At 41.1% G+C, this 23,342-nt stretch overlaps 1 protein-coding gene across 1 annotated transcript in view; it reads right to left on the reverse strand.

The window, feature by feature from the left end:
- The window catches only part of LOC124596486 (filamin-B), an 896,651-nt gene that overhangs the window by 106,378 nt on the left and 766,931 nt on the right, over window positions 1-23,342 (reverse strand). The window contains exon 38 of the mRNA XM_047135636.1: window positions 6,600-6,773. Coding sequence (XP_046991592.1) covers window positions 6,600-6,773 — 174 coding nt within the window. The remainder of the gene's footprint in view (window positions 1-6,599; window positions 6,774-23,342) is intronic.

Here is a 23,342-nt window from a genome sequence, read left to right on the forward strand (position 1 = left end):
ACTGGCTCGCGTCTACAACAATAGCTAGCAGTGCGTAATGAACTGGGTGAGTGAGCAACACTGCTTTGCTGAGGCTTGCTTGAAGATCATTAAATGCTTTGTCCATTTCTTGTGTCCACTTAATTATTCGTCAACCTTTATTGTAGGCAAGTCGCCTACATAATTGGTGACCCCAACGCAACCTTCTGACTCCAGATCAGAAGGTTGCATGTTCAGATCACGTCGGGGTCAGCAATTATGTAGGCGACTTGCCTACAACAAATAATTGCATAGCCGTCTGGTATAATGTGTTAATGGAAAAATATTTATTCGCAAAAACTCACAATGAGAAGAAACTAAAAAAACAACAGAGAAGTAACAAAAACTAGGAAACACTATCGTCTCACGGCAAAGATAAAAAACAACACGTGGAGGAAAAAAAAAAAGAAAAAAAAAAAATCCTCTCGCGCACTTTTGATATCACTTTGCACCAGACATGAAAAATATCACTGCCACAAGACCTTTGGAGAAAAGAGACCCACTTGTATGAATATCAAGAGCTCAGATGGAAACCCAGTTCTAATCAAAGAAGGGAAAGCAGAAAGGTGGAAGGAGTATATAGAGGGTCTATACACGGGCAATGTACTTGAGGACAATATTATGGAAATGGAAGAGGATGAAGATGAAATGTGAGATATGATACTGCGTGAAGAGTTTGACAGAGCACTGAAAGACCTGAGTTGAGACAAGGCCCCGGGAGAAGATGACATTTGATTACAACTACTGACGGCCTTGGCAGAGCCAGTCATGACAAAACTCTATCATCTGGTGAGCAAGATGTATGAGACAGGCGAAATGCCCTCAGACTTCAAGAGGAATATAATAATTCCAATCCCAAAGAAGGCAGGTGTTGACAGATGTGAGAATTACCGAACTATCAGTTTAATAAGTCACAGCTGCAAAATACTAACACAAATTCTTTACAGACAAATGGAAAAACTGGTAGAAGCCGACCTCAGGGAAGATCAGTTTGGATTTCGTAGAAAAGTTGGAACACATGAGGCAATATTGACCCTACGTATTATCTTAGAAGAAAGATTAAGGAAAGGCAAACCTACGTTTCTAGCATTCGTAGACTTAGAGAAAGCTTTTGACTATGTTGACTGGAATACTCTCTTTCAAATTCTGAAGGGAGTGAGGCAGTGTTGTAGCCTCTCCCCGATGTTATTCAATCTGTATATTGAGCAGGCAGTAAAGGAAACAAAAGAAAAGTTCGGAGTAGGTATTAAAATCTCATGGAGAAGAAATAAAAACTTTGAGGTTCGCCAATGACATTGTAATCCTGTCAGAGACAGCAAAGGACTTGGAAGAGTAGTTGAACGGAATGGACAGTGTCTTGAAAGGAGGGTATACGATGAACATCAACAAAAGCAAAATGAGGATAATGGAATGTAGTCGATTTAAGTCGGGTGATACTGAGGGAATTAGATTAGGAAATGAGACACAAAGTAGTACAGGAGTTTTTCTATTTTGGGAGCAAAATAACTGATGATGGTTGAAGTAGAGAAGATATAAAATGTAGACTGGCAATGGGAAGGAAAGCATTTCTGAAGAAGAGAAATATGTTAACATTGAGTATAGATTTAAGTGTCAGGAAGTCGTTTCTGAACGTATTTGCATGGAGTGTGGCCATTTATGGAAGTGAAACATGGACGATAAATAGTTTGGACAAGAAGAGAATAGAAGCTTTCGAAATAATGTGCTACAGAAGAATGCTGAAGATTAGATGGGTAGATCACATAATTAATGAGGAGGTACTGAATAGGATTGGGGAGGAGTTTCTGGCACAACTTGGCTAGAAGAAGGGATTGGTTGGTAGGACAGGACAGGATAGAGTAGCATGGTGAGCTGCATCAAAACAGTCTCAGGACTGAAGACCACAACAACAAGCAATTTATATTTTCACATGATATGCTAAAAGCCAGTTGGATGGACACAAGTTATATATTTTTAATTAAGAAATGTATATAAAGGAGGAAGCAAACATTGACAAAAGTTCTTGATCAATATACTTCAAATTTTTCCACAATACTATAAGGGGCATTCAAAAAGAAATGAGCCGGAGGCATAATTACAGAAACAGTACCTGTACGCTAGAAGTATTGACCCTGAGTGCCGAGACACTTGTCCCACTGTGACTCAATGCAGTGAATGGCTCTCTCATAAAATTCCCAGGTCTGCGATATTAACCACTTCCGCATGTACAGCTGGACATCGTCATCTGAGGTGAATCGTTTGCCCCTCAGAGCCTTTTTAAGGGGGCCAAAAATGGCATAATCACAGGTAGAGATGTTCAGACTGTATGGAGGGTGGCGGAGAACCTCCCATTTGAATTTCTGGAGGAGTGCTACGACTGCATTGGCTGTATGAGGCTTTGCATTGTCTTAGAACAGAATGACCCCACAGGTGAGATTGCCTGGTCGTTTTGATTTTTGGCAAACGGTGGTCAAGGTTTGCGAGTAACACTGGGCATTCACTGTTGTCCCCTACTGCAAGAAGTGAATTGGAAGGGGGCCATCTTTTGGTCCCCTTAGAAAGGCTCTAAAGGGCAAACTATTCACCTCTGACGACAACATCCAGCTGTATGTGCGGAACTGGTTAACATCGCAGCCCCAGGAATTTTATGAGATGGCCAGTCACCACTTTGTGTCACAATGGGACAAGTGTCTTAACAGCCAGGGTCAATACATCTTAACATACACGTACTGGTTTTGCTAATTATGCCTCCGTCTCGTTTCTTTTTGAATGCCCCTTATATAACAGTCAGATAGACATAGACTATACATTTTGTTACAAAACAATGAACAAGTTTTCTGTTAAAACTGACTCAGAAAAAAAAAATGCTGTGGTTCGAAATGTGCATGTTCATTTTCTTTCTTGCATTTGGTTCGAACAAGGAAAATGGAGCATTAGAACCATTAGACAATTTTTTTCTCACCAATGTGCCCCAGGAGTAATGGTCAATATTTGCAAATATGACTGAAACAGTCATTCAAAGCATAAAAGTCTAGTAAACATGGGCTCTAAGAGCCTTTGAGCTACAAGCACCTTTTCATCTTTACTGCTGTGAAACCCATCTTTTCTACTGAAAGAGGCTCTAAAGTATGCATTTTAGAGCTCATGTTTACTAGGCAATTTTTTCTTGTTCTGGCCCATACTACCTTCATCCAAATTAGGGAAAGCAAAGAGCTGCAGTAGATGAAATTTGTCTTACAGTATTGAAGATGAAGTGCTCATAGCAGTTAAGTTATGCACTGCATCCTATGCCACCCTATTCATGGGCCACCTACAGGAATCCTTCCTAAACACCCAGAATCCTAAACCCCTCACCTGGTTCAGATTCACTGATGACGTCTTTGCAATCTGGACCGAGGGTGAGGACACCCTATCCACATTCCTCCAGAACCTCAAAAGCTTCTCCCCCATTTCCTTCACCTGGTCCTGCTTAACCCAACAAGCCACTTCCTAGATGTTGACCACCTCAAAGACAGCTACATCAGTACCTCTGTCCACATCAAACCTACTAACCACCTGCAATATGCCTGTGACCTTCGAAATTGAAACCACTGCTTTCCAACATGTGGAAGAGAACTCCAGACACGAACTCCATACATTGTCAAAGCTGTTGACACCCTATCCCCATTTTGGAACACCACTACCCACAAACACCTATCATATCTATAGTGACCCCTCACAGTACCCAAACCCTAACTAGCTGAGCTTATCAATTCACCACTTCCTCCTAAATTCCCTCTCAATACTCCTCGAAATTCAGAAGCCAAACCAACCCAAAACATTTTTGTTAATCTTTCCACCAGAAACCTCAATCCTATAGAAGTTTCAGTCCTATTCAAAGGTCTCACCTTCAGCCCCACAGCAAAGTTTAACCATGTTGGTCTTGTGAAATACCTATGTTCCTTCTCCTTATCCCTTCAGTTTAAACACTCGTTTCCCACCAATTATTCCAACCAAAGCCAACTTAATACCAACACTGAGCCTTGTCCCCAACAGATCATACCACCATCCAATTGTGACCTTCGTTACCCACTGCCCCCACTCCCTCAGAATCACCCCATTGTCACCTTCCACAAACACCTTGCCTTGTGGCCTCATCATCTTTCCCCAGATGCTTCCCTAAAAACACTAACCTGTCAACAACAGAAAGGACAGCAACTCACAACCTCAAAACAGATCCTGATTTAATCATCCTCCCTGCAGCCGAAAACCCCCACCACTGTCATGATGAATCACAAGATTACCTGATAGAAGACTTCCGTCAAGTATCTGACTCCCCAACATACAGAAATCCTTAGATCCATTCCAGAATGTGTACCTCGAGTCCATCTCCTTCCTCACCCCAATGGCACCCTGCACACCCACTTTCTTCACACTCCCCAAAATCTGCAAATTAAACAATCCTGGAGACCCCATGACAGCTCCCACTGAAAGAATTTCAGCTCTTGTTGACCAATACCTCCAACCAAGCTAAACCTTAGACTCTCACAGTAAAGATACTGACCACTTCCTCCACTTTCTCTCCAGCACTCCATTCCTTCTTTTTCTCCTGAATCTCTTTCACAGCTGATGTCGCCTCCCTATATAACAACAACCCTCACACCCACAACCTTGCCACTATTGTAGGCCTTCACAGACAGCCCCTATGCCCCGGCCCCAAAACATATGTCCCATGCCATATCCTCGCACCTCCTCATCCTGACCTCCCATCATCCTCCACCATCCCCAAGGATCTGCTACAAAGCCCCCTTCCCATCAACCTGGGCTGGAGCAACTGAACCACATCCTTTGTCAGGGCTTTGATTATCTATAATTATCCTCAGAAATGAGTGACATTCTATCTAAGATATTTCCCACCCCTCCCAAGGTGGTATTATATCACCCACAAAACCTACAAAGCATCCTAATCCATCCCTATGCCACACCCACTCACAACCTCTTGACACAGGGATCGTATTCCTGTGGAAGACTGAGGTGCAAGATTTGTCCAATCCACACACCCATCACTTACACTTACCTGATGGCCAACACGCAGCCGAGAATAACATGCTTAATTTCAATCGCTGCTTCACAACCTACGTCATCTGGATCCTTACCTCCACCACTAGCTCCTGTGAACTATGCAGATGGGATTATCGTTGCAACACATCCATGGCTCCTGTAACCCTCCAGGCTTCAATCTCTGCTAACTCACTGTCTCTACTCTCTCCACCCACCAGTTTCACCATCCTCTGTCTTGCCATTACCTTCTACTCCACATCTCCATATCACCTTCATCGTGCACCTCATCCCACTACCTGCATATCATCTGCCCAGCCCATTCACCTCCCCCCTCCCCCCCCTCACATTCCAAGACAGCAAACTGGTGCCTCCCTCCAAGCCACTAGCCACTCACCCCCAACCCTTCTCCCTGCCTCCTGACACTCTGCTTCCTTTAGCCAAAGTCCACCACATCCTAGTCCACATGGGAAAATGCAATCTCGGCCCTGTGTGTGCAGCCAGCTCAATGTAAGATTACAGGAGGTGCATGGGCATGTGTGTGCATGAGCACCTAGATCTTCCACAGGAATATGATCCCTGTGTGAAAGACTTGTGACTGGATGTGACACAGGGATAGACTAGGATGTTTTGTAGTTTTTGTGGGTGACGTAACACCACCTTAGGAGGTGTGTGTGTGTGTGTGTGTGTGTGTGTGTGTGTGTGTGTGTGTCGGCAAAATCTGGCAAGTTTTCTTTCTCTTTTGTGTGTACCTGCTGATGCCTCAATATCTCTGCTATCTGGTTCGTTGCCTCCTGTACTTACACATTATGTGCATTCTGCCAGTATTTTCATTATTACAGAAGTTCATCCATCTTATTAATAATGCTTTTGATATTTTGGAAGAGTGTAAATGGATTTTCTTTAATATTATAGGTTTTATCCAATCTGCAGTATTTTGTTTTATTAGCAGCTGTATCAACTGTAATTATGTTTATTCAGCAACTCTTATCTTTCAGGTGAACTTACTCTTAGAAAAACCCACTACGCACATTGTAAATCATTGGAATTCTATGGGTAGTGTTGGATCAGACTGGATGCTTCTGGCAATTAGCCATCAAGTAGCCTCTTACCAGAAGCATTCAGATACAAACAAAGCCATGTACGGTGTGAATGAGAGGGACAGTGCACAAGTCACACACACACATGTGAATGAGCCTCTCCCTCGAGAGATTTTGTGGGCTCTGCACTAACATGTTCAATATAACACTTGACCCAGGGCTTGCTATATCACACAAGGAGTGACACAATCTACACACTAGTGTGAGGGTCATTCTCCGCTTTGTGACTGATGTAATGATCCAAACTGTTATCAGGATCCACTACTATTCATACACGATCTTCTTTTCGAGATCCTCTCTTAAAGATCCTAAATCACAAGTGCACTCACTCTTGTGGAGTACACTCTAGTAATTAAACTGTTTCTCGACGTAAAGGTTTTGAGAGAAAATTAAAGCTATTATTCCTTGGCACTGGAGTTTTCAAATGTTCTCGGTTCAGTCTCTTACCAGATATATGTAGTCCATTGAGTTTAACATCAATACGATGAGGTACAGCAAGCTTCGGTTGAAAAATCACCTCATATCGGCTGTCTTCAGTCTGCCTAATCGAATGTTTCACTTCCTGGCCAGCTGCTCTGATGCTAACATTTATAACTCCTCTTCCTGCATCTGAAGTATCCACTGTGAAAACAAGAACCACCACTGAAAATATTTTGCCATGTTGGACAATGAAATATACAGGATAGAATAATGACAATACTATGAAAAGGATAGAATACTATTCACAATATAGTGGAGATGCAGAGTCACAGACAAGCAATGACTGCTAAACAAGTAAGCTTTTGGCCAAAAGGCCATCTTCTGAATTAGAAAACATGCACACAAATTAGAAAACACGTATGCGCGCGCGCGCACACACACACACACACACACACACACACACACACACACACACACACACACACAGTCTCTGAAGCCAGAATGCTAGCCCCAGCACAGCAATCTGGGTGGTGAGGATGGGGCTAAGGAGGAGGCTGGGGTGAGGAGAGGGAGGGAGACCAGGTTAGAGGGGCGGGGGATGCTCATGGAAACACACAGGGATGAAATGAGGAGAGGATATGGCAGCCAGGTGCAGTATGGAGGGCAGGAAGGGGGGAGTAGGAGGCCTCACTGAGACCCTTGATATATTTCAAGGCAGACTGCTGGTCACTACAGATGTTATGGCCACAGGTATCTAGACTTCACATTACTGCCCTCCCAACCTGGTAAATAAACAGACATCCTTTGCCACCACCTCCGTAAGTTCCACTGTCTGGTCACAGAAGAGGATGGTACTGAGCAGCATCCAGGACCTGAGCACATTCTCCACCTGGTTTTTGACTACCTCTCGTCATGCCCTGAAATGGGGGAACACCCTACCCACTATCCTTCCAAACCCTCCAAGAGTGGTAGTCCACCACCGAATCTACACAATAGCCTCATCCATCCATACACAAATCCTCCTCCTGACCACTAGCCTCATGGCTCACATATCCCTGTAGCAGATCTAAATGCAGGAGCCACCTCCAGTCTGGTCACAAGCATCACCCATCCCATCAAAGGCAGCACTGCCTACGAAAACAGTGATGTGATCTACGAGCTAAGCTGGAATATGCTACATTCTGCACAAGCGTGACAACCGACAAGCTGTCTGGCTGCATGAATGGCCACCAAGAAATTGTGGCCAAGAAACAAATGGACCACCCTGTTGCTGAGCATGCCACCAAACATGACATTCTTCACTTTAATGACTGCTTCATAGCCTGTGCAGTATGGATCCTTCCCACCAACACCAGCTTTTCTGAATTGTGCAGGTGGGAACTGTCCCTGCAGTATATCATATCTTTCCATAACCCTCCTGACCTCAACCTTCATTAATCACTGTCCTTCACACACCTATCCTCTTCCACATTCCAATGCCAGCATTAAGCAGCCTTCTATTCCAACGCATCCATAGTTTGTTTGCTTCTCTCCTTTCCTGAACCCAACCACACCTCTCTCTCTCTCTCTCTCTCTCTCTCTCTCTCTCTCTCTCTCTCTCTCTCTCTCTCTCCCCCCCCCCCCCCCCCAACTACACCTTGCTGCCCTATTTTGTCCCCACCTCATCCTTACACACTCCAACAAGCAGCACTTTACCATCCACCACACCTACTTTGCTATCCCCGCTCCAGCCTTCTCCTTACCCCTACCACTTAGATTGCTTCTCCCACCATTCACTATAGCCACAGTCTGGCTTCAGCAGCCAGAGATAGTGCTCTCTGTGTGTGAGTTGCATTTGTGTGAATGTTTGTGTATGTTTTCTAATTCACAAGAAGCTTACTTGTTTAGCAGTCTTTCTGTTGTGCCTTTTGCAACTCATTATTTCCACTATATGTTGAACAGCAATCTGTCATTTTCATAATTTTTGCCATGTCATTTAGATAAGAGGAGGGCAACAGGTAAGGAGAATATATTATTCAAGGAGGCTGATCATTATATGTCCATCAATTTACAGTCCACAATACAAAGAGGAAATGAGTGTTAACATAAAGCAAATCGCATGCACGGAGAAAATTGCATACTACAGTATTTTAGGTCTAAGCAATGCTGCACTCTTAAGATATTTTTTGAGGAAGGCAGACTAATTAATGACATTTTATTTCTTCATATGGCATAGCATAGAAGAGGAAAGTCATATAATATTTTAATTCATAAATTGGACTCTTTAGATGTAGCAGCATTATCAGATATTTGTGTGTTCTGCATGCTAGTGCAATGATTTTCCATAGTTACACTCTGGTTTTTTCCAATTGCAACAAAGCAAAGTTTTGCTGGCAACTAATGCACTTTGTGTCAGGTTAGGTGTGCGACACAGTTTATGACCGAGTTATTTTACATGCTATTTATATTACTCCAGATAACTAAACTTTATTTGTAGGAAGAAAAATAACATAGATTCTGTAAATAAGCTAAATACAGTAGAGTCTTGATAGTTCCAGGTGAATGGGACCGGAACCACCTCGAACTATCGAAAACTCAGACTATCGAAATGTAAATGGGAAAAAGACATATTATCATATTGTAAGTAATACAGGTCAAAATATGAACTTTATTAAAATAAAAGTATTTACACATGCATTTGCATTAGCAGAATAACAAAATACCAGGTACGGCTGTAGTTTCCCCTTGCTTTCAGCCGTTAGCAGTACCAGCACAGCAAAGCTGTTTTGGTTAGTATTACAAGGTCAGATCAGTCAATCATCCAGACTGTTGCCCCTGCAACTACTGAAAAGGCTGCTGCCCCAAGGTCCATGGTTCATGGGGGGGGACAAACAAACAGCACAGTGAATGCATTATTGTAGGGAAGATAGACACGAAGCCAATGCCTACCACAGAAGTTCAAGTTTATACTGAGATAAAAGAAATTATTCAGATAGTGAGAGAAGACGAAAATTTAATAGTCACAGGGGACTGGAATGAGACAGTAAAAACAGAAAGAGAAGGAGAAGTAGTAGGTGAATATGTAATGGGGGTAAGGAATGAAATAGGAAGCAACCTGGTAGAATTTTGCACAGAGCATAAGTAACACTGGGTTTAAGAATCATGAAAGAAGGTTGTATACGTGGAAAAGGCCTGGAGACACTGGAAGGTTTCAGATAGATTACATAATGGTAAGACAGAGATTTAGAAACCAGGTTTTAAATTGTGAGACATTTCCAGGGGCAGATGTGGACTCCGACCACAATCTATTGATTATGAACTGTAAATTATAACTGAAAAAACTACAAAAAGGCAGAAATTTAAGAAGATGGGACCTAGATAAACTGAAAGAACCAGGGGTTGTGGAGGGTTTCAGAGACAGCATTAGGAAATGATTGACAAGAACGGGGCAAAGAAATATAACGGAAAAGAATGGGTAGCTTTGAGAGATGAAATAGTGAAAGCAGCAGAGGATCAAGTAGGTAAAAAGATGAGGGCTAGTAGAAATCCTTGGGTAACAGAAGAGATATTGAATTTAATTGATGAAAGGAGAAAATATAAAAATGTAGTAAATGAAGCAAGCAAAAATGAGATTGACAGGAAATACAAAATGGCTATGCAGGAATGGCTAGAAGACGAATGTAAGGATGTAGAGGCATATATCTCTGGGGGTAAGATAGATACTGCCTACAGGAAAATTAAAGAGACCTTTGGAGAAAATATCATGAGCTCACATGTAAAACCAGTTCTGAGCAAAGAAGGGAAAGCTGAAAGACGGAAGGAATACATAGAGCGTCTATACAAGGAAGATGTACTTGAGGGCAATATTATGGAAACGGAAGAGGAGCTGATGAAGATGAAATGGGAGATATGATACTGTGTGAAGAGTTTGAGAGAGCATTTAAAGACCTAAGTTGGAACAAGGTCACAGAGTAGACAACATTCCATCGGAAGTAATGATAGCCTTGGGAGAGCCAGTCCTGACAAAACTCTACCATCTGGTGAGCAAGATGTATGAGACAGGCGAAATACCTTCAGACTTCAAGAAGAATATAATAATTCCAATCCGAAAGAAAGCAAGTATTGAAAGGAATGAAAATTACTATCAGTTTAATAAGTCACAGCTGCAAACTACTAACACAAATTCTTTACATATGAATGGAAAAACTTGTGGAAACCGACCTCAAGGAAGATCAGTTTGGATTCCATAGAAATATTGGAACACGTGAGGCAATACTGACCTTACGACTTATCTTAGAAGAAAGATTAAGGAAAGGTAAACCTACGTTTCTAGCATTTGTAGACTTAGAGAAAGCTTTTGACAGTGTTGACTGGAATACTCTCTTTCAAATTCTAAAGGTCGGTGGGGGGGGGTAAAATACAGGGAGTGAAAGGCTATTTACAATTTGTACAGAAACCAGGTGACAGTTTTAAGAGTCGAGGGACACGAAAGGGAAGCAGTGGTTGGGATGGGAGTGAGACAGGGTTGTAGCCTCTCCCCAATGTTATTCAATCTGTATATTGAGCAAGCAGTAAAGGGAACAAAAGAAAAAAATTGGATTAGGAATTAAAATCCATGGAGAAGAAACAAAAACTTTTGAGGTTTGCTGATGACATTGTAATTCTGTCAGAGATAGCAAAGGACTTGGAAGAGCAGTTGAACGGAATGGACAGTGTCTTGAAAGGAGTATATAAGATGAACATCAACAAAAGCAAAACAAGGATAATGGAATGTAGTCAAATTAAATCAGGGGATGCTGAGGCTATTAGATTAGGAAATGAAACACTTGAAGTGGTAGATGAGTGTTGCTATTTGGGAAGCAAGATAACTGATTATGATCGAAGTAGAGACGATATAAAATGTAGACTGGCAATGCCAACGAAAGTGTTTCCGAAGAAGAGAAATTTGTTAACACTGAGTATGGGCTTAAGTTTCAGGAAGTCTTTACTGAAAGTATTTGTATGGAGTGTAGCCATGTATGGAAGTGAAACATGGACAATAAATAGTTTGGACAAGAAATGTTGTGTTACAGAAGTATGCTGAAGAGTAGATGGGTAGATCATGTAACTAATGAGGAGGCACTGAACAAAATTGGGGAGAAGAGAAATTTGTGGCACAACTTTAGGAGATGAAGGGATCGGTTGGTAGGACACAGTCTGAGGCATCAAGGGATCATCAATTTAGTATTGGAGGGAAGTGCGGAGGGTAAAAATCATGGAGGGAGACCAAGGCATGAATACACTAAACAAATTCTGAAGGATGTACATTGTAGTAGTTACTCAGAGATGAAGAAGCTTGCACAGGATAGAGTACCATGGAGAGCTGCATCAAATCAGTCCTTGCACTGAAGACCACTACAACAACAATGTAGGACTTACAATTACAAACAACTTAAATTGGGAGGAACACACAGAAAATGTTGTTGGGAAGGCTGACCAAAGACAGTGTTTTATTGGCAGGACACTTATTTGAGGTGGACATCATTAAAACAAAGGCTTTTTCATTGTGATGGAATCTTCTCACAAAATTTCAATCACCAAGTTTCTGTTTCGAATGTGAAAATATTTTGTTGACGCTGAGCTATATAAGAAGAAATGATCACCATAATACAATAAGAGAAATTGGAGCTTGCACTGAAAGATGAAGGTGTTCACTTTTTCCACAAGCTGTACAAGATTGGAATAAAAGAGAATTACTGTGAAGGTACTTAAATGTGATATGCAGAGTATCCATTTAGATGTAGGTATTCATAGCAATAAAAATAAGTCTCTTTACATACACACCATACACATAGACACTTTTAAGAAACTTCCAGAAATTTTCAAGCATAGTAAGTACAGATTTACGTTGTGACAGCTCCAGGTCTGTTTGGAAGCTGCTGGTACATGTCAACGTACATCAAGCCATTTCTCAATGCTGTCAGTATTCGCAAAGTAACTATAAATCCAAACTGTGTTCACGTATGCAGTGCAGCAACACTCGCCTGTTTCGTCACCACTCGCAGTCCAGCTCCGTGTAGTTCCTAATTATGGCAACCTGTATTCTAGGCAGCCGTGACCTAACTTGTTTGTCGAACAACATTGACAGACAGGGAAGGCATTGTAGGAAAAAACATTTTCTGCAATAATGACAATACTTACAGTTCACACTTTGTATGGCTAACTTACGTTGGAAATGATTCTGTGCAGACAACTTATATTGTTTAAAATTTTAAAAATATCAATCTTATAAAGTACCCTAGCTAACCTCTACCAGAGACAAAACAAATCAATGTCTTGAATACATGGTTTTCTCTACATCCAGTTTATTTTCTTTAAATCAGGTACAATAATCTGTGAAGCCTAAGCTTCCTTGGATGAAAACACTATTTCATTGGGAAAAAAAAAAAAAAAAAAAAAAAAAAAAAAAAAAAAAAAAAAAAAAATTGGATGATATTCATGTGATACGGACAGACAGACATGCAACTTGAACATTTGTTGTGGTACACTCTATACAAGTCTTAGCTGCCCTAGTTCTGCTTGGAATATTTTGATACATATTGGGAATTCTCACTGCTGTAAGTGTTTGCAATTGACAGTAATCGCAAAGTGTCCAACAGGTTAAATTTAATTCCATGCAAATTACTACAAATATGTACTACTCACTGCAAATCCCTGAGAGATGGGGCCACTTTATAATTTATCCACCATATGATGAGCTATATTTCATTTCATTTTTAAATGTGACTCGAAATGGGGGTAAATCCCCCTCTCAAGTCTCATTTCTGGTGTGTGGCATACATTTGGGTGAATATGGTACTCAAAACTGGAAAGCAATATGCTCTACTTCGAGTACGAAACACAATTTCGATACACTGGCTACATTTGGTACACAGCATTGTATCACCTAAAATACACCAAATGTAAACTGGTCAGCGACTACATTTTTTACTCCAAACTTTTCAAAATATGTCCTTTATTTTATGTAATTCTAGATTACTACCATTACTATGGGCAACAGCAAGCAAAAACCAGTTCATTAGCAAACTGTGGTATCAGACTAAAAAACAAATTACCGAACAGTTTCCTCAAAACTGAGTGAGTAATGCTGCAAAGCACAGAACATGTACCAATCCCAAAAGAGTGGTTTTTAATTCTGTATGCGAAAAGTTTAAAGTTTTATTGAGTACCAACTACACAGGTGGATGCGGCATTGCTTCATCTACATAAAATACACCAGATGACTTGAAATTTCCCTTCCCAGATACTGTATGATGTAACTGCAAGGAGCAACCAGCACTCGTGTTGCACCAGACGAAATGAGGGAATCTTGTAGCCACTGTGTTACTGTAGTCCCAATGTCAACCAGTTAACTCATTTCAACTATAGTTTTATGCACTCCACCAATGTATGTGTGGCTTCTGCATCATATCACGTGTAACATCACATATCGTGTCACCTCAGTGACACGGTCGGTTGGGGTTTAAGGGATTAAACAGTGAGATAAGCAGCCCCTCAGCACGGAGGTACTTCACCCAGTGACATTTGTCACGAATGTGTTCCGATGATCAAAGTACATTAAACATTAAACTGAAGTCACTGAAGGCAATCGTAATGACAGAGTTGATAAATAAGTTACTGAGAAATGTTTGTATTGGGCCAGTACATACGTCAGAGCAGGTGAGGGATTCTCTGGGCTCATCTACGGAGAGAGAAACCACACCTGCATCCAACCCTCACTAATACAATTAACAACACAGACAGATGCAAAACAAAGAATGCTTCCAGTCGAAAGATTCGGATCAGTAAAGGTGAGAAGGCTACAAATGTAATGCTCGCCACATGGACAGTGGGAGCCCCCGAGGCTCTACACACGAAAGGAGTCATCCCACCCATAGCTGCCCCACCCCTGATCCACTGCAGTGAAGGCATTAAAGGGCATTCACTCTTCAACAGAGTGCCACCTATAACATGAAAAACAACTAAAACAGAGTAAAAGAGGGATGAAGCCAACAGTCTCGTTACAGTGGTAACACCAGTTCCCATCACATCACCGAAGTTATGTGCTGTCAGGTGCGGCTACCACTCGGACGGTTAGCGATGAAAGGGGCACCAGATTTCTTATAAATGTCAGTAAATTACTCGACAGACAGTATTTTTCAGTACAGGTATTTCATTCATTCCAAGCAAGTGTCGAATTGTGACATCATCATCCAGACACGAGTTGACTGTAATCTGAATCTGCTTTAGCAAACTAATAATTTCTCTCAGACGATAAAATTTTATTGATTATAAAATACATATTCTTCAAGTTTATTCAGAATCAGAAATGTTTAGTTAGTAATTACATGCCATAATTTATTTGCTTCATATAAAGGTGTTTTGAATTTTGTATGCATAAAAAAAAGTGTGAATTTGTATGTGGCTTTCACTCTGAGACGAGTTATCAATTAGAGTGCTAAAACTGCACATGTACAGTTTGCTGACCTATGTGGTGAATTTTATTTTGTGATCTTGAACCGAATGGAGAGTAAATCAAGTTTCATTTAAACTTTACGTGATACACACACATCACATTATTACAAAAGAGTCGTTTAGCCCATTAGGGAAAACTGAAACCTGCGCGCTCGATTTCAAATTCGTTACATGCCAGTGTGTGATTGAGCTGTCCAGTAAATTGTGTACAAAACTTACAAATGCGTTTGGACTTAATGCACAAAGTTGAAAATTAATTTTGAGACAAGTGCTGATTTTGACAAAAAATGAATCGAAAATTTATTCAAAATATCGAGGTCCAGTTTTAATTGAGACACCTATCACCTTGTTTATTACATTGCCAAGCAGCACTGTAGAGCAGCTTAATTAATTCATTAGAACGATTTACGACGTAGTAAGGCCCATTACACACACTAAATGTTACACAAAGTTTGCTGACCGCATGAGTGACATAAAAGTACATATTTTAGGCATTGCGAAAGAACTCAAATCACTTAAGAAAGGCAAGTCTTCTAATCCAGATGGTATACCAATCAGGTTCCTTTCAGAGTACGCAGACACAATAGCGCCTTTCTTAGCAATCATATACAACCGCTCACTTGACGAAAGGTCTGTTCCTAAGGACTGGAAAGTAGGACAGGTCACACCAATATTCGAGAAAGGAAATAGGAGTAACCCATTGAATTACAGACCCATATCACTGACCTCAACCTGCAGTGGGATTTTGAGCATATAGTGTACTCTAATATTATGAACCACCTTCAAGAAAATGACTTATTGATACAAAACGAACATAGATTCAGAAAATATCATTTTTGTGCAACACAGCTAGCTCTTTATTCCCATGAAGTAATGAGCGCTGTCGACAAGGGATCTCAGATCGATTCCATATTCCCAGATTTCCAGAAGGCTTTTGATACCGTTCCTCACAAGTGACTATTAATCAAATTGCATGCATATGGATTATTGTCGCAGTTGTGTGACTGGATTCATGATTTCCTCTCAGAGAGGTCACATTTGGTAGTGACAGACGGTAAATCATTGAGTAGAACAGAAATGAATTTTAAAATTTTCTTGGCGAATTGACTGTTCAAACAAATTTCGGGCTTGCAGACGGCCGTCGTTCAATACCTCGCATGATATTTCACAGCTTGCTATATATTCTGGAATGGAGTACATTTTTGCCAGTCTGCGATGGCTCACCTCAAGATGACTGGCAGGTGCCCAGTTGAAATTTCATGCGAAGTATTGCACGACGACTGGCTGCAAGCTCGAAATTTGTTTGAATAGAACAGAAGTGATATCTGGCATTCCGCAAAGTAGTGTCGTAGGTCCTCTGCTGTTTCTGATTTGCATATATGATCTAGGTGATAATCTGAGTAGGCCCCCTTAGATTGTTTGCAGAGGGTGCTGTAATTTACCATCTAGTAAAATCATCAGACAATCAATTCCAATAACAAAATGATCGAGCGGGAATTTCAGTATGGTGCAAAAAGTGTGATGTCACCCACATGGGTAGTAAAAGAAATTCGATAAATTATGGGTATATGATACATCGCATAAATCTAAGGGATGTCAATTCGACTAAATAGCTAGGAATTACAATTATAAGCAACTTAAATTGGAAAGACCACATACTTAATATTGTGGGGAAGGCGAAATAAAGACTGCATTTCGTTGGCAGAATACTTAGACGAAGCAACAAAGCCACTAAAAAGACAGCCTACATTAGACTTGTCCATCCTCTGCTGGAATATTGCTGCACGATGAGTGATCCTTACCAGGTAGGATTGATGGAGGACATCGAAAAAGTGCAAAGAAGGTCAGCTCGTTTCATGTTATCGCGCAATAGGGGCGAGTGTCACTGATATGACACACGAGTTGGGGTGGCAGTCACTGAAACAAGTCTTTGCGGTGAGATCTATTTATGAAATTTCAATCACCAACTTTCTCTTCCAAATGCGAAAATATTTTGTTGACACCCACCTACACAGGGAGAAATTATCATCATAATAAAATAAGAGAAATCAGAGCTCGAACAGAAAGATTTAGGTGTTGCTTTTCCCACGTGCCATTCGAGAGTGGAATGGTAGAGAAGTAGTATGAAAATGGTTCAATGAACCCTCTGCCAGGCACTTGAGTGTGAATTGTAGAGTAATCATGTAGATGTAGATGTAGAGTATGAGAGTGTTTTTCTTTCCATAAATGCCAATAAACCGGCAGTTTAAAAAGTTAAATTATTAACTGTTGTGTAACTTCATTGATTGTCCTACACCACTACGGAACTTGATGTATCATGTTTCTTCACAAGAGACCTCAAGAATCCAGGATGAAGAAGAAGAAGAAGAAGAAGAAGAAGAAGAAGAAGACTAAAGAAGAGGCATCAGTATATTTAGCGCGGCAACTTGGGGCTTGAAAAGGGTATACCAACAACTTCAGGCCCAAGGCACGAACTTCGACCCATTGGAAAGGATGAGTACTCACAGCTAATGTGAGATACTCACAGGTATGAGCAGGATAGACATAGTAAAAAAAAAAGTTCTTTGGTTGGTGAAAGTATATTTTGAGTCGATATTGATATTTTAACCGTGTTTGAAGATATTACGGAAAATCTACACTCGAACAAGGAGTGCAATCCAGAGTTTGGAAGTGACAGGTGAGGGGAGTGAAAGTGGATATAATCGTCATGAGGAGGTAACTAGGGAACCGATTATGGACCAGCAATCACATAATTTGAGTGAGGAAAATCTTGGTGAAAGAGTCCCAAATGTAATAAATGTAGGACAGCAATCACATAATTTATGTGATAGTAATATCATTGATGTCAAGGTGACAGTATAAGCAGACTCAAGTACAAATAAAAATAGTAATATACAGGAGTCTATAAATACCAAAGTTACTTAGGAAAGTGTGAATCATACATCAAATGTTACAGAGCCTAAAGATGATGATGTTATTAAATTCATGGCGAGTATGCAACATCAGTTAACTGAGAATACACAACATTTAAATGATAAGTTTGATACTAAATTTGATTTCCAAGTTTGATACTAAATTTGATTTTGGTATGACCAACACAGAGGTGACACAGGATGGTGAGTTCTTTCTGGGAGGCTCAGGAGGAGGAGCACCATGCAACAGCAGTCTCCTTGATAGTACAGAGTTTATCAGAGGGGCAGAAGCCCGTCACATATTGCTCCATCTTCGAGTGAGCAGAAGCCTTATTTGGTCTCAGGAATTTGTCAAACAAATTTGGGGCAAGTAATTGCTCCCCTAACCAAATGGTTGGCCAGTTCATTCTCTGGGATACCCACACAATTTTAATCCCAGAGAAAGCCAACCAAGCAGGATGGCAGCGAAGTTCCGTGAGAAGGTCATGAATAGCAAGACTGCAGGGTAACAAGAGAAACTTCTGTCAATGGTCTGGGGACTTCTCACTGAATCACTGCAGATTAAAGGGCAGACAAGAGAGGTCCCTTCGATACAAAAGCAGGGCTCTGTTAGTGGCTAGCAGCTCCACCATTAACACACATTTCTGGCGATGATTAAAGGGCAGACAAGGGAGGCTCATTTAATAAAATAGAGGGCTCTGTTAGGCAACTAGCAGCTCCATCATTAAAACACATTCCTGGCGACGATTGGTATTCCTGACTGGCAGGAGATGTATAAGTATATCCTGTCTTAGCCACCATTTTTGAGCCATCTCCTGAAATTCCAGAAGAACTAAAGGAAAAAATACTGAAAGGCATTGGGGCGACACACTTTAGGACTTTGAATCTGAAGTTGCATCTCTAAAGTTTGGTGAATGGTATCAGAAAAAAATGAAAAAGGAGTTGCAAACAAAATACCTTTACTGGCCTTGAAAGCAGCCACCATTAGTTACAACACATTTCTGGAATCAGTTGTACAGCTTATTAATTATTCACAAAAATAATTAACCAGCAGAAAAATGCCCCTATAAGCGAACAAAACATGTGACATGTTCATGATTATTTAAAAGGCTCTGACTGAAAAGCGGAGTACCATACCAGCTGTCTCATTCTACCTTCCTCAGCACCATTTAGAATTTTCCCAAAAATTTTGGCATGTAAACATAACCGCTGTTTTTAACATACACATACTCCCACAAGCTCCTCTAACTGTAACTAACTCACACCCACTAGTTCATCACTGTAAGTCGTTCATCACCGCCCACTTCCAGTTGCCCTATGTCACTCACTCATTCAGCCCTAATCTTTGTTATTATCGTTTTTCTCCTGTGTCACAGCCACAGTCTCCCTCGTTCTGTCATACTACAACAGTCTCTTCTCACTGTCAGTGTCTCCCTCTCATTCTCTTACTGGTAATCTCTCCTTCCTTTCCTCCCACTGCTGCTGTCTGTTCTCTTGGACACTCTCTCTCTCTCTTCCTCATTGTGACTGTCATATACTCTGCCTCTCGTTATCATTGGGTCTCATCCACTAATTCCTTCTCTTTATCCCCCTCCCTGCATCCCAGCACTGTGTCACTGACAACTATGTTCCACTCCCACTGTGTCCCTCTCTCTCATACTGCCAGTGTCCCCTTCACTCTTTCTATAACACAACCAATGTCTACTATCTTCTAACATTTATTACTTGTCCATCTCTTTGCCACTGTCTTCTTCTCTGTCCACATAAAAAAGTGTGAGTATGTTCACATAGCAAAATGTTTGGAAAAAATTCAATAGGTGCTGAGGAAAGTAGAATGAGGCAGCTGGTACTTCACTTTTCAGTCAGAGTCTTTTAAATAAACAGGAACATTATATTTTTTGTGTTTTGATAGGAGCATTTTTTCCACTGGTTCCCTTCTTTTCCCTGCTGCAGCATAGAAGTCACTCATACGAACATAAATGTATTGATCAGTAAAATTTAGGTAATTTACTTATGTGTAACTGAAATAACTCAAAACTCATTTTACACCTTGGACCAGATTTTACACGAAAAACAATTTTACATGTGCTTCAGTACAATAACACGGTGTTCCCAGATGACAACTACGACAGTTTACAGCATATTTCTCTATGCTAAGTCACTTTTTAAACTACATTCTCTTCTCAAACAGTATTTTACATACATATTTCATGTACATATTTCACGTGTACAAGTAGGATAAATTTGAGCCTCTTTACCTTGGACACAGATCGAGATATGAACAAAATATTCAGATTTGTTCAAGATTGAGGTCTTAGGAACACATCATAAACGTTACAGCCATTTACTGTGCACAGCAGTCTTGGAATCCACGGCTGGGCTTTACTACGCAACAAAGTTTATTTGGATATTTCTCAATAACAGACAAATATTTTTTTGAAATTTAGGAGATGGCACAATCCTAGATAACACTGAAGAAATGTGACAGATGCTTGTGGATTATCAGCAGCTGTCTTTATGAATGGGAGTTGAAGATAAGGAAAAATAGAATAAGCACTATGGTTCACAAACATTCACACATGTTGTACATATCCAACACATGATCCTGGTGCATCGTGCGACTCTGGAAGAAGTTGTTACGAATAACAGTTAGCTACACTGTTATAAAAATTGTTTATATTTTATATTATTCATGATAAGCCCATTTCGGCATATTGCCATTGTCAGACCCACTGTAAATACATAAATAAGGGATGGTTTTAACATAATGGTCATGTAACTATGACCTGTAAAGCTATAATACATCATTAGGTGTTTATACATTACATGTAACATCATTGCTGTCATGTCTTGCCTTTTTTAGAATTATTACTTTCTCCTAGTTGTACTCATGGGCTAATCATGAATTATATAAAATATAACCAATTTACATAGCAATGTATCTGGCTGCGATTCATAATAATCATGTCATTAAAAGACCTGTTTTGGTCCCAAAGAATAAAAGTTCCATAAGAAGGGTTAGTGGACAGTTTCTGACAGCTTTATAACTGATGTCAGAAGTATGTTGTAGCCAATGGTGACTCCTCTGAAGGGCAGTAAAGGTATTCTGTTTGTAATTATCGTTTCCCTTATTTTCCAAGTCCTGTCACTGAACTTTTCATCTGCACCTTTTAGATTGGTCCTAATTTGTGATCCAGGTACCAACCCAAGGGAGGTGCACAAGGCAAAACGGGAAGTACAGTCTAAGGAGAAAGGCAAAGGTCTCAGCAGAGGGCTGTGAGGCACAATCCAATTGGCAACCCTACCTATGGGCGGGTGTCGGGGTCAATGCCCCCCGTGCAAAAAGAATAGGATACGTTGGACGATCAGGAAACTGTTGAATGGCAATGGCGTAGGAGAAAGAGACTTGGTACCACCAGAACTGAAGAGGGAAGGCAAGGAGCCAAGGAGATTGTCTATAGGTCTATTGTGGTAGGCAACAATGGCAACTCTTAGCACCACAATGACTAATGGGTCTACCAACTCAAAGCTGAAGGTGCCTCTGAGCCAAAGTCATGGCATCCATTATACAAGCAGGAGTTGACCAGAGCTCAGATATAGAGAAGAGTGTCACGATTTGCACCTCGAGAGGTGTGAGCAATAAATGAAAGCATTAAGCTTTTGCATGCTGCTAGCCTTTAGATAACAAACATGGGCAGCACAGTCAACTTTTTATCAAAAGGAGGTCCAGAAAATGGGACTGTACAACAACAGCCAACTGCTGCGTACCAAAATAGTGTTCTGGGTCAGGGTGGATTGTAGTACGATGACAGAAATGCTCGAACGCACTTGTGCAGGAGAGAATTGTAAATCATTGGAAACGGTCTTGCAAAGGCCCATCAGATGGCTCTTTGGAGCTGCCATTCTGTCAAGGCAACTGAGTGGGAGCTGTACCAAATGGAAAACTTGTTGACATACAGCTCACGGGTGACCAGTAGCCGAACAGAGGTCACTATCCCATTTATGGTGATGAGGAAGAGTGATACACTCGGGACAGAGCCCTGTGGGATGCTGTTCTCTTGGTCACACAGAATGCTGGTTGAAGTTTCAACTCTAATCTCGAACAACTGGTGTGATAAAAACTGACAAATAAAAATCAAAAGTGTGTCTCAAAAGCTACTGTCATGGAGGGTAGTAAAATGTGATGGCACCAGGCAGTGTCATATACCTTGTGCAAGTCAAAAAGGACTGGAATCAGGTGTTGGGTTTTGAAACGGCTGTCGGATTACCATTTCAAACCTAAGTAGATGGTCAGCTGTGGATCATCCCTCCTGGAAACTACACAGATAGGATGACAAAAGGCACCTAGATTCGAAAACTGAGCACAATTGGCAGGTGACCATTTTCTTTCGAGCATTTCGCAGAACACGTCAGTGAAGCTAATCACTGGTAACTGTCAATGGATATCAGGTTTTTACCTGTCTTAATGATAGCAACGATGATACCATCTCACCAATGCGAAGGGAAGATACCTTCAAGCCAAATACAGTTGAAGAACCTGAGGAGATGAAGCCGTTGGAGGACATTCAAATTTTGTTTAATCTTATTGTGAATGAAACAGGGTCTAGGGCCATATTGTGAGATGGTGCAAGAGCCCGACAGCGAAAGGCTCATTACATAATTCAGCTTAGTAAGGGGTGAATGAGAAGGGGTTGTCTTCAATTTATCACTTGCATGTGTGCAAGGTAGCCACGTAAGGAAAGAATGCCTATGCTGTCACAAAGCGGGTCGCAAGGTGGTCAACGAGAGTTGATGTCTCACTACAGAGGAGAGACCTGATACATTTGTGGATCTTTAGCAGCTCAGAAGATTATAGGGACTGGCCCACACTGGCTTATGAGGCTCTCACAGAGACGTAGTGTTCCCACCAGTCTTTGTTGCATTTAATTAGATAGCGAACCTTACCACAAAGTCACTTCACAGTAGAAAGTTAGTCTGTGAAGGATGCACTTGAAATGTTGCAGGGCTCTTCAGCAACCCTAAACAGCTACTGCAATGTATTTGTTCCACAATGGCACCAGCCAGAAATGGAGGCAACCTATGGAAAGGGGAAAGGCTGTTTTAACGATGCGAGTGATTGTGTGGTGAAGCTATGATGGAGGTAACCTGGTGCGGGAGATTGTGTGGTGAAGCTACGAGACTGGAAAGAGATTGTTAGCTGATAAGGTCCTGTAGGTGGAAGTAAAGTGGTTTGGAGTTCCGCCACTGAGGAGAGACATCAGTCAATAAAAAGCTGGTCAATGGTCAATCAGAAGGCCTCTAATAGACAAAGTGGTACTCCCCCCTCCTCCCCCTGCCCCACCAGGGTGGTGAGCACTCAAGTCTCCAAGTAGGAGGAAAGGGTTGG

The sequence above is a fragment of the Schistocerca americana genome, chromosome 2, assembly GCF_021461395.2.
Source record: "Schistocerca americana isolate TAMUIC-IGC-003095 chromosome 2, iqSchAmer2.1, whole genome shotgun sequence".
In the NCBI taxonomy this organism is placed as follows: Eukaryota; Metazoa; Arthropoda; class Insecta; order Orthoptera; family Acrididae; genus Schistocerca; species Schistocerca americana.